Below are 12,769 nucleotides of genomic sequence, written 5' to 3'. Positions count from 1 at the left end.
CCAGATCTGAGGAGTTGTCTCTGGCTTTCTCATCCACTACTGCAGGGACTTTGTTTACCGTCTCTTCAGCAGCTGAGCTTGCTACACAGTAGGTGCTCAGTAAATACTGGAATAAACCACAGAAACTGAGCTAACAAGTCTCATAGTCTAACTGAGCATCACTGTTCAGCACACAGGATGGGAGGAGGTAAGGAACATAGTACACTTTTGCTTCCGAGTCTGTCCTCCTGGGATACAGTGCAGCTTCCCAGCTAGGAGCATGCACATCACACAAAGAGGGTCAGTGCTCCCTGGTTTTGCAAGATCCTTAACTATGACTCACAGAATTCCAAGTGGAGTCCTGTCTGTGCAGGTTAAGAGCTCAGACAGGTCAGAACAGCAACCATCTGACAGAACTTTTGGTAATAATGGAAATAATTCATACCTACACCATCCAGTAGGGTTGCTACTAATGATGGCTTCTGAGTACTTGAAATGTATTGAATGCAACTGAAGAACTCAATGTTTAATGGTCATTTAATATAAATTAATTTAAATGTAAATACCCTCCAATGCTACCTTTCTTTCTAGAACCTCTGCAATGCCCCCCTTCTCCCTGCTGCCTTGTCTTTTCAACCTGGGCGATCTCACTCACTTGCATGGCTTCACCTGTCACTGTGAAGTGTAGGTCAAGGTGTGACTTCCAAAACAGCTCCAGGCCTCCATTTTCATGTGGGGGCCCAGCTGATGTCCAGCAGGGGCCTGAACGCAGACCCCTCACCTCCTTTCAAAGCCTGCCCACACTGACTGCAATTCAGAGAGAGGTGGTCCTCTTGCACATTTTCCTTCCATGCCCCCGACTCCACATCCGATCACCCGCAAGCACCCCAGCAACTCACACACCCACCGCTTCCCTTGCAGTCGCACCCCCTGCGTGCCTTCTTACTCCTCTTAGGGAAATTCTGTTTCTAGTGTGCTTGAATTCTTCTCTCCTGTACCCTCTTGATTCTCTTTATCTTACAAGTGATTGCTAGGCTGATTTTCCTGAAGGGCACCCTGTGTCTTTCCCTTGCTTAATGCTTCAGTGCCTAACCCTCTGACTTAAGTCATTAAGAACATCTGACTTCCCTGAGAAGTCATCTTACTTCTTCCTGCCTAGTGAACAGGTTATTTAGTACTTCTGCTCTAAGTTCAATCATACTAACACCATAGCATTAGCCTTCTAAGATGCATTCATCCTTCAAATTTCCTTGGTTCTTATTCTCTACTTCAAAACCTCATTACAAGTCCTTTGTTTCATTTTACCTCTAATTCTTTTTTGAAAGATTAAAAATGTAAACTCAGTATGCTCTGCTCTGTCTGAAATTCAATGTCAAACAAAACATGGTCTTGGCCCACCTCATATGTCTCCCCAAACCCGACACAAGCAGACCATGCCATGCACCCTTCCCCATGATGCCTCACGCCGCTGCCCCGTGCACACTGCTCCCTGCACCTCCAGCAAAGCCCCTCTTCCCTACCTTCACATGGCTTTTGGGATCTCAGGTTGTAAATCCAATGTATCTTTCATAAACTTTAAAAGACAAAAGCCCAGTCTCTTCTGATTTTCACAATACCAATGCACACTACCTGTTGTGTTCCTTCTGCCCTACTCATGTCAAAGCCCCAGACTTCCCTGACTCTAGGCCCCTCTGGCCTTCCTGTCTCACTGTGGGGGTGACCCAGGCCCCTGAACACAGGTCCCTACAACACCGAGACTTAGCCCTAAGGCTGTAGGATGCTCCTCTCCCATGTCTCGCCACCAACAGAATCCCAGTACAGCAACAGGGCACGATTACAAGAAGCCATCTGCAGGAGGGAGATGAGCTCAGGAGGAGTCCTCAGGGAGCCTGGAGACCACAGAGGGCCCCAAGCACACCAGAGGAACCTGAAGGCCCCGACACTCACACCAAGCATTAAACAGTGTAGTTAAACGAGTTGAGTGGACACGTAAGCCTTCCACAAAAGGCCTCTTCACTTCAGTTCCCATTACCCAACACATTATACTCAACTTTTAACAAAAAATTACAAAGCAGGCTAAAACGCAAGAAAAAAGTCTGAAGAGACAAAACAGGCATCAGGACCACTTACATACAGCACAGATTTTGGAATAAGAGAATTGAAAATAATTATGATTAACATGCTTGGGGCTCTAATGAGAAGGGAGACCACATGTAAGAACAGATGCACAGTGTAAGCAGAAGGATGGGAAGAAAGCAAAAACTGTTAAGAGATAATGCCGTTCATGGGCTCATCAGCAGACTGGACACAGCCAAGGATAGATTACTGACCCTGAAGACAAGTTGCCAGAATCTGAGAGTCAAAGAGAAAGAGAATGAAAACAAAGGAACAAAACACCCAGAACATGCAATTACGGTGGGAGAATTTTCATAATGGCCTAGCACATCAAGCAAAAGTGGAAATAGTTGATAAGTAAGAGTATAACAGGATACCCTATTTTGGAGTATCAGAAGGAAAAGAGAGACAGAAAGGAGCAGAAGAGACATTTGAAGTAATAATGGCCGAGAATCTTCCAAGATTAATGAGACATCAAAACACAGATCTGGGATACTCAGGAAACACCAAGTAGGATAAATACCAAAACATAACATCCAGGTATATCATACTCAAACTGAAGAAAGTGAACAATGGACAGAGAACCCTGCATGAAGCTGGGGATGGGGTTGGTGAGGGTTCCGAGTATAGAGACAGAAATTCCAGGCGACTTCTCATCACACACAAGCAGGCAACAGCAGAGAGAATCAAGTGTCGTTGACAGAAAGGAAGAAACCCCACCAACCAGAATTCTACACCCCAGTGATATCATCCTTCAACAGTGAAGGAGAAATAGAGACCTTCCCAGGCAGAGAAAAACTGAGGGGCTTCACCTCCAGAATACCTGCCCTGAAAGAAACAGTAGAAGAGGTTGGTCTTCAGAAAGAAGAAAACTCAGGCCTGCATACTGGGAGAGTGTCCAAAGAATGAATGAAGGAAGGCAACATAAAATCTGTCATTTTCCTCACTCTTAGTCTGCTGGGTGACTACAGTGTCTAGTTCAATGAAATGAAGGACAGTAGGGTCTCAAGGGATGGGAAGAAGAATTGAGACACTCTGTTAAACTTACCTGCACTACACAGAAAGCTGTATACTGCTTGTGGAGGTAAGGGAGAGATGAATTAGAAACTCAGAATTTATACATGTACACACCACTGTATATAAAATAGATAAATAAAGACCTACTGTACAGCACATGGAACTCTATACTGTGCAATAATATAAATAGGAAAATAATCTAAAAGAGTAGACATACATGCATATATAACTGAGCCACCTTGCTGGATACCTGAAAGTAATACAACATTATAAATCAACTCTACTTCAATGTAAAATAACAGTTTTTTAAACTGAGAAAAAAAAAATGTTTATTGCATAGCAGATCAACCACCAAAAGAATATTACAGAACACCCCTAGAAAATATAGTATTAGGAAATGAGTTCACAGAAAAAAACAATTATATAAAAATTCAAAGTAAAAATGCTGAAATTGGAAAAACTTAACAACAAAATTTAAAATCCTAAGACTATTCATGAAAACAACTACTGGCTGATGAATGTGGCGGGCACTGCTCTGAGCCACGCACATGCACTAGTCTAGCTATTTTGAGAATTATCATTCCTATTATCGAATGAAGAAACCAGCAGGGAGATGAAATTCCTTGCTCAGTGATGCAAGGTGAGAGGTGGAGCTCAATCTATACCCAGGCAACCGGCTTCTACATGCATACGCTATAGCAGTAACTGCCAGTTAAAGGGGAGTCAGTGGTCGAATCACATAAATTCATTCTGAATAAGCTTTTTCTCAGATTCACATTAAAATTCACTAATAATGCCATCACATATCGCATGGACTAAAGTTCCAGTGACATTATATCTTTAAAAAAATCACATGCCAATGATTAAACTAAAAATACATTATTTGAATTAAAAAATTGTAACAGATGTGTGGATGTTCAGTTCAGTTCAGTTGCTCAGTAGTGTCCGACTCTTTGCGACCCCATGAATCGCAGCATGCCAGGCCTCCCTGTCCATCACCTACTCCCGGAGTTCACTCAGACTCATGCCCATCGAGTCAGTGATGCCATCCAGCCATCTCATCCTCTGTCATCCCCTTCTCCTCCTGCCCCCAATCCATCCCAGCATCAGTCTTTTCCAATGAGTCAACTCTTCGCATGAGGGGGCCAAAGTACTGGAGTCTCAGCTTTAGCATCATTCCCTCCAAAGAAATCCCAGGGCTGATCTCCTTCAGAATGGACTGGTTGGATCTCCTTGCCGTCCAAGGGACTCTCAAGAGTCTTCTCCAACACCACAGTTCAAAAGCATCAATTCTTCAGCGCTCAGCCTTCTTCACAGTCCAACTCTCACATCCATACATTACCACTGGAAAAACCATAGCCTTGACTAGACAGACCTTTGTTGGCAACGTAATGTCTCTGCTTTTGAATATGCTATCTAGGTTGGTCATAACTTTCCTTCCAAGGAGTAAGCGTCTTTTAATTTCATGGCTGCAATCACCATCTGCAGTGTACATGAGGTATATGCAATAAAAAATTATATCACTGTTGTACTTCTTAAAAATCCAAATAGAACTGGGTTACTTATTTACAATATATACAGTAAAGGGCACCATTTCAGCATTTTTGTTGATTTAGTAATGATGCATATTTAGCAATGAATGGTTATGTAAAGCCATTACCTTTATCCAATTTTCTGGCTCTAGACAACTTTTCTTGTGATCTCCTTTTCAGTTCTTGGACTGGAATACAAGCCAGTGCTTTCTCCTGGAGAGCAAGGTTCTCATATACCAGTACATGCTGAATGTTGGACCGAAGAACTTTTAGAATGACTGAATTGTCAGCAACCTAACAGAAAGAAAACAATGAAATTAGCTTTTCTTCATATGCTATAAAAATAATATAATAAAAAATATTGCTTCTATGAGTTCATAGATAAAGGAATGTATGGATTCACTGAAATATAATAATTATACCAAAAACCTTTATAAAATTAGTACTAGAAGACAGCCACATCTGTATCACAGTCTAAGATATGTCTATATTTTCATCTGAATAGATGTTACCGAGGATGTATTTAAACAGGGATATGTTGAACTCTTGACCACAGCTTGGATCAAGACAGCACTCTGAGCAGTGCTTCTGACCGCTCTTTCTACTTCAAGTCCCGACAAATATCTTTTTTTTTCCTTTATACAGCATTAGCTAAGAAGGACTAATCTCAAGGGATCAGGAATTTTGAGAAATTCCTGAAAGAAGACAGGTACAAATGGACAAAAGGAACAAACATTGACAATATGCCGTCTAGAGAAAGTGGTTATAAAACTAAACAAAGTTCTCAAAATAATCCTGAGGAGGGATGGGCGGGAGGCTTCACAGAGCAGGAAGAGGTCTTGGAGTAAGTGTTAGGCAGTCTGCCAGGCTCTGCAGCAGGGACAGCTCAACATTGTGGTCATTCCTTCTCCACAGAAAAGGCGAATCTCTGAGCTGTGAGGGTGGACAGATTTATAAAAGGAAAGAGGCGTCCCAGCTCAGAACCCGTGCTGGTCTGGCACAGCCCACCTGGTGGCACGTCCTGCTCTCCCCCTTAGTCGTCAGTACCAGACGCAGTGCTCACCAACAGGCTAGCAAGAGCTCTTAGCTCCCGTGAGCCCACAACAACCAGCACTGCTGAGACGGTGCACTGGGAAGAAGGAACGCTGCAGCAAGGGCAGCAAATGCAGAAGAGCCGAAAAGACGTCTACCTTCAGAAGTTACGAGCACACTCGAGTCACAGAAAGACACCTACAGATCTTGGAAACTAAAAATTTAAACACTGAAATGAAGAAAGCACAGACGGTGTGTCAAACAGCAAAACAAACACAGTTATGTGATCAATCAATTAGAAGGCTGAGAAGAGGGTTTTCTGACAATACGGTACAAAAGGACAAAGACACCAAGGATAAACTCAGACTTCCCAAATCCAGCTAACAGGAAATATCTAGAAACTAGAGTAGAAAAAAATGGAAGAGAAACACTTCTCAAAGAAATAATGGGAAATTTCTGAGGGTTAAAGAAAGAGCCAGTATGAATGGGGAGGGGGGTGAACAAAGACTAAACTAATAGTGAGTGACATTTTATAACAATAGTAAAGATAAAAACCAAATACTAAAAGCCTTCAATGATATCAGACATCTCACTGGCAACAGTGAAGCAAAATCTCTGAAATACTGAGGGAAAATGAGAACATACAACGCATACCCAGGTAAACTAATTACAAATAAGAGCAAAACAACGTATTTTCTGATCTGTAACAATGCAGAAAATACATCACTCCCAAATCCTATTTTAAAAAATTATTACAAAAGTTACTGTGTCCCCAAAACATAATAGAACCAAAGTAAATAAATAGAACACCACAGAGTAGAACCCAGGATAAAAGAAGCAGAAGTGAGTTAAATAAAAACTAAACAAACTAGTAAAACTTAAGTTCTGTTTGTTATAAATAAATAATTAAAAAGCAAAATCACATAAGAAAGGTGGCAGGGATGGGAACAGATGCTAGAAAAATATAAAATAGTATTTGCATTAAAAATTTTAAGACAATAATCAGAAGACTAAAAGAGGATATTTAACTTTCTAACTTTTGGAGGGAACATAATGGAATAAAACTTGATCCATTTAAACAAAAATAGAAGAAAAAAGAAAAAACAAGGACATACAAAACACAAAATGTCAGAATTAAGTTCAAATATATTAGAATTACCATAAATAGGAATGGATTAAACGTGTATAGAAAAAGGCAGAAATAGACTAATTTTAAAAATACCAAATACTGACTATAATGTCAGTATACGAAGCACTGGGCTGCCGCTGCTAAGTCGCTTCAGTCGTGTCCGACTCTGCGTGACCCCATAGACGGCCTCCTACCAGGCTCCTCTGTCCCTGGGATTCTCCAGGCAAGAACACTGGAGTGGGTTGCCATGTCCTTCTCCAATGCATGAAAGTGAAAAGTGAAAGTGAAGTCGCTCAGTCATGTCCGACTCTTCACGACCCCATGGACTGCAGCCCACCAGGCTCCTCCGTCCATGGGATTTTCCAGGCAAGAGTGCTGAAGTGGGGTGCCATTGCCTTCTCCGGAAGCACTGGGCATGTGTGCACAAAACAGACAATCACTCTATGGTCTAAGGGGGAAAGGCACTGAACAAATAACGACAGAATCTTCACAGTAAGTCAACAAATTTTGTGTTTGTGTGTAAATGTATTAGATGATAGAAAAATAATGGAGGCCAAGCCAGACAAGGGCATTATCCTCACAGGCTAACGAGTCTATGGACACAGAAACAAATATTGCTACAACAATGCCAATTTACTCAAATATTTAAAGAGTCTTTATGATCTGTTAGATACGGGGGATGTAACGGCTAGTTTATTCATATGTATGGGAAGAGCTATAAAGCAAACATAGGGGACAGTGTAACTGCCTGACAGGGGCTCTAATGAGACTTCCCTGGAGAAGTGATACTGTAATAAAATATGAAGGATGAGAAGCAGCTGGTGACCAGGGAAGGGAGAAGACCATTCCTGTGAAGAGGGGATAACGTGCAGGTAGGTAGCTAGGAAGCATGCAAAGTGGGGGATCAGTCAGGGTGTCTAGAGCGCAGCGCACCAAGCAGGCAGCTGGGCTGGGTAGCAGCCAGGTCTTCCCTGTCTCTTCCCACTGTACAGAAAGTTATCTGAGACCTAAGGAGCAAGGGAGTAAAACGGCCAGCTTCATGTTCTCCAAGCTTCCAGCTGAGGTGGGGAGAAAGCAGGTCTTAGGAGACCCACTGTGGAACCACTGCTGAGCTCAGAGGGAGCAGAGGCTTGAACCAGTAGGGGACTGAGGTGGTAGAAAAGGATGTATTCAGAATCATGGAGGAAGTAGAATCAACAGGTCTCAATGACTGAACCGTGCAGTCACTGGGTCAATGGTCGAACCACTTACAAGAGGAGAAAAAAACCAAGAAATGGTCAATTGAGCTTAAAACTATGAATGGTCAAGTAAAAATGAACCCAAAAAGTCCACTACATTTAGGGGCATGGAGATCAGAGATGATCTCAGTAATAAGTTCTTCAACAGTGTTAATAAGGAAGATAAAGTGTAGGAGACTCAGTGGTTTAAGTGGTGTCCCAACATGGGCCAGGAGCTGTACAAAGTGGTCTGCTGGAATACAGACAGAAAATATTACAACTGCTATTTATACCATTTGTGCCCCCAAATTAAACTAAGTTATTATAACACTGAGCATGTGGATCAGTGGTGGCCCCTCTCCAGCCACAGAAGCCGTCCCGAGGGAAGAAAGCCCCACAAGGTGGAGGTACCAGGGGCACGTCCACTCCCACTTTTGCTCTCATCGCACTACAAGCTTCTGCGGTTCAAATGCGCCCGGTTCAGTGGCTTTGCAGATTATATTACGTAGTTTTTACTAAATTAACCCTCAACCTGACTTAAAAAGGATTTCAAAGACCTAAAGACTTAAAAAGGATTTCAAAGCAATAAGGCTAGTACTTATGTAAGAACGTGTGGAGTGTGTACAAGAAGAAACGGTAGGGCTAATGCGTCTTTTTTTCAGTATGAGCCCCTTCAAGAGCCAAACTTTAATGTGAAAAAAGATCACAATCTACTCAGATCTGATAAAGTGAGCCTCCCAAATTCAAAATTGTCAAAAGAGCATTTAAAATACAGACTTAGGTCTACATTAGTTGAATGATAGTGTTAAATCATTTTTTTAAATTAAAAATACTACTTATTTCCTATCTCCTCTTTTGTGTCGCTCAATCGCTAAGTCGTGTCCAGCTCTGAGGTGCCATGGACTGTAGCCCGCCAGGCTCCTCTGTCCTCTGCTATCTCCCAGAGTTTGCTCAGGTTTGTGTCCATTGAGTCCGTGGTGCTATCTAACCATCTCATCCTCTGCTGCCTCTGTACACTGCTTTACAATGTATCCAGTACAATGGCACACTAATGTAAGTATACAATTTAGAAACAAATAAATATATATTGAGAAGACAAGCTCAGAAATATTTTGCTGAAGGGGCACATAAAGTGTGGAAACCTGCTAGACAAACATGAGGAGTAAAGACAAGGGTGGATACTGGGGACTCTCCCTGAAACTTGCAGTGAAGAGGAAATGAGAAATACACGAAGGCAGGATCTAGCGATACTTGTGTGTTGACTTGTGTCTAAGAGCTTACAGGAAATGCTTGTAACCACTGACCTGTTTGTGAAGAATGCAGGTTTCCAAGTTCCCTCTCTCCTGGTTCAGCTAGTCTGGGGTTTGCCTATACTGCATACCCAGGCTATTCTAACAATGGTCCAAACTTGGATGAAAACCGGCCTAAAGCAAGGTTTCAAAGCCACTGAGAAGAATCGCCAAGAAAAGGGGCAAGTCACAACTGCACAGCCCACCTGTGACCCCACAGAGAGCAGAGGAGAGGAACACAGGCACAGAGGAGGACTGGCCTCCAGCAGCAGCAGGCACACTTACTCCATCAGCAGACGAGGCAGAGCTGGGGCAGACCTAAGGGCGGGAAACCCAGGGCACTCACAGCAGGCAAGAGTGCATCTTACCAGAACTGATCCAGAGGCAAACGGAATGTGTCCATTCTTATTTTATTTATTTTTCATTGGAGAATAATTGCTTTCCATTTCCATTTGAAAGAATTCCTATAAAGATGAGGCCTTTATAGTTGTATTTTTTTTTTTTGCCCACAAGCATAGAGTTTCATTTGCTGGGAAGGTAAGAACTCAGCCAAAGAATTTTTATTTTCAATTTAGTATTTTTCGCTGTGGAAATTACCCCCTTCACTGTGGTATTTAATGGCATGCAAACGATCTTGAACAATAAAGGTTATTTTCTTGCCTTATTTCTTTGGCACAATGCCAAAAAAAACTAAGTCATAAAAATAGAAGTTTGCTCATTGTATGGCAATTATAGCAGCTGGGTAACCATGTACATAAGGCAATAGTTAATTGCTTAACGGTTAAAGTTATTTGGAGTACAAATGAGAGTTTAAAATGTGAAATCTCTGTTTTAGATTAAAAAGATTTTTTCCTTCACTAATCACACTTGGATTTCAATTATTTGGTTTCTGATGAGAGACCTTTAAGACTCTCTAAGAAAACAAGTACGATGTGTATTTCTGTCAAACCACACGATAAAGGCTGAGGAAGCTGGATCAGCAAGTTTACTTTTTCAGTAAAGGACAGGCTTCCCAAGCCCATTAGTCCTCTTTCTGCCTTTTTACAACCCTCTGCTTCCACAGCTTTTACATTTAGAACCTGTTTTTTAAATATAGAAGTTCTGTTTAATACATTTTTAATGATATCTAAAATCAATTTGTGACTTAAAGAGAAATTTCTTACAAAAACCACTTTATTCTATATTTAACATTAATAAATATTGCAAAAAAAATTTCAGGAAATACTGAATGGTATAAATAACAAGAAATCATTAAAATTTCACTACTCAAAATATCAGACTGTGTACAGCTTTCCGGAACTTTTAAAAATATTTATGTATGAGCATTTTTAACAAGAAAAACAGAAATATTCACATATATTGTTTAATTTTGGAGTTCTTTACCTTTTTTCCTACACAGTAATAATCTTCATGTCAAAATATACCACATCACCATTTTTAATGGACATGAAGAATGTCAATTTAAAGATGTGTCATAATTTCAACAACTGCCTATTGAAAGGTATGTAGATGTAGTTTACTCTTAAGAATGGTTAATAATAAACTGAACATTTAAATCCTCTGTCCAAATAGGAAACAGGAGCAGAGATTTCTTCTCTTAAAAAGACTGCATATAAGACAACTAAGAAGTTGTCTTACGAGATTCAATTAGTTTAAAAATCAACTAAATGGGACTCCCTTGGTGGTCCGGAGGTTACGAGTTCACCTGGCAATGCGGGGGAAGCCAGTTCAGGCCTTGGTTCAGCAAGATTCCACGTGCTGCAGGGCTACTAAGCTTGAGCACCGCAACAAGAGAAGCCACCGCAACGCAAAGCTAGCACACCGCAACGCAAAGCTTGCACACCGCAATGAAGAGTGGCCCTTTTCCCATCAGCAGAGAAAGACTGCGTGCGGCAACAAAGACCCAGTGCAGCCAAAAATAAATAAAATTTTAAAAAGGTATAAACATTAGTCTTAAAAAAAAAATAAATCAATTAACTCATAGGTGCACAGCCAGGGGAAGAAGCCAGTGGGTCAGCCAGGAGGCTGCGCTTCTCTGTGGGCTCCCACTGTCTTAGGCATGAACTTCAAGCTTTTCCAAGTCTGACTTAACTCTTCAACATCCTCAAGGTGCAACAAATCCAACTCTGATGTGGATATTAGGGAAGGGTTTTGAATATAATAAACAGAATTGGTGTCAATTTAAAAATATAAACAGAAGAGAGAGAACAAAAGGTGGCAAAGAAAGACGTGGGCTTATTCCCTCTCACGAAAACACCAAATCACAACTGCTGAACAACCATCGATAAAGCAAACTGGAACCTACGAAAAAAGATATTCTACTTCCAAAAACAAAGAAAATGCCAAAACGCGATGGCAGGAGGGACGCTTTCACAATATAATCAAATCCCATACTCCCCGGGGTGGGGGGCACCCACACACTGGAAAATAATTACATTGCAGAGGTTCCCCCACAGGAATGAGAGTCCTGAGCCCCATGTCACGCTCCTCAGCCTAGGAGTTTGGCCTTGGAAGGAGGAGCCCCCCAGAGCATCTGGCTTTGAACGTCAGCAGGGCTTGAGTGCAGAAGCTTCACAGGACTGGGGGGCACAGACTCCACTCCTGGAGGGCACACAAGGTCTCATGTGCCCTGGGATCTGGGGCAAAGCAGTGACTCTACAGGAGCTTTGGCCAGACCTACCTGCTGGTTTAGGAAGGTCTCCTAGGGAGGTGGGGGTCAACTCTGGCTTACTGTGGAGGCAAGGACACTGGTGGCGGAAGTACTGGCGAATATTCATCTGACGTGAGCTCTCCGGAAGGCAGCCATTACAACACCAAGACCTGGCCTCACCGAGCAGGCTGCAGGCTCCAGTGCTGGGGCACCACAAGCCAAACAAGCAGCCCCATCCCTCAGCAGACAGACTGCCTGAGCCCACAGCTGCCGCTAAATACACACAGCCCTAGACACAAGCTCTGTCCACCAGAAGGCAAAGACCTAGCTCCACTCACCACTGGGCAGTCTCCAGTCCATCCCACCAAGAAGGCTGCACAAGCCCCTGGACCAAACTCACGCACCAGAAACAAGAAGAATTACAATCCTGCAGCTTGAGTAACAGAGACCACAAATAAACAAAGTTAGACAAAATGAGATGGCACAGAAATATATTCCAGAAGAAGAAACAAGATAAAACCCCAGAACAACAACTAAGTGAGGCAGAGACAGACAATCTGCCTCAAAAATAATTCAGGGTAATGATACTTAAGATGACCCAAGACCTCAGACAAAGAATAAAGGCACAGATCAAGAAGATATAAAACATGTTTAACAATGACCTAGAAGAACTAAAGAACAAACGACAGTCATGGACAACATGCTGACTGAAATGAAAAAATACACTGGAAGGAATCAATAGCAGAATAACTGAGGCAGAAGAATGAGTAAGTGAGCTGGAAGACGGAATGGGGGAAATCACTGCCACA

At 42.1% G+C, this 12,769-nt stretch overlaps 1 protein-coding gene across 5 annotated transcripts in view; it reads right to left on the bottom strand.

Annotated features, from left to right (window-relative positions):
* The window catches only part of NGLY1 (N-glycanase 1), a 58,446-nt gene that overhangs the window by 24,328 nt on the left and 21,349 nt on the right, over positions 1-12,769 (bottom strand). For all 5 annotated transcript variants that reach the window (XM_019953481.2, XM_019953483.2, XM_070781533.1 and 2 more), the window contains one exon: positions 4,772-4,937. In XM_019953481.2, coding sequence (XP_019809040.2) covers positions 4,772-4,937 — 166 coding nt within the window. The remainder of the gene's footprint in view (positions 1-4,771; positions 4,938-12,769) is intronic.

The sequence above is a fragment of the Bos indicus genome, chromosome 27, assembly GCF_029378745.1.
Source record: "Bos indicus isolate NIAB-ARS_2022 breed Sahiwal x Tharparkar chromosome 27, NIAB-ARS_B.indTharparkar_mat_pri_1.0, whole genome shotgun sequence".
Classification (NCBI taxonomy): Eukaryota; Metazoa; Chordata; class Mammalia; order Artiodactyla; family Bovidae; genus Bos; species Bos indicus.
This window is presented reverse-complemented; position numbering and strand designations above follow the sequence as displayed.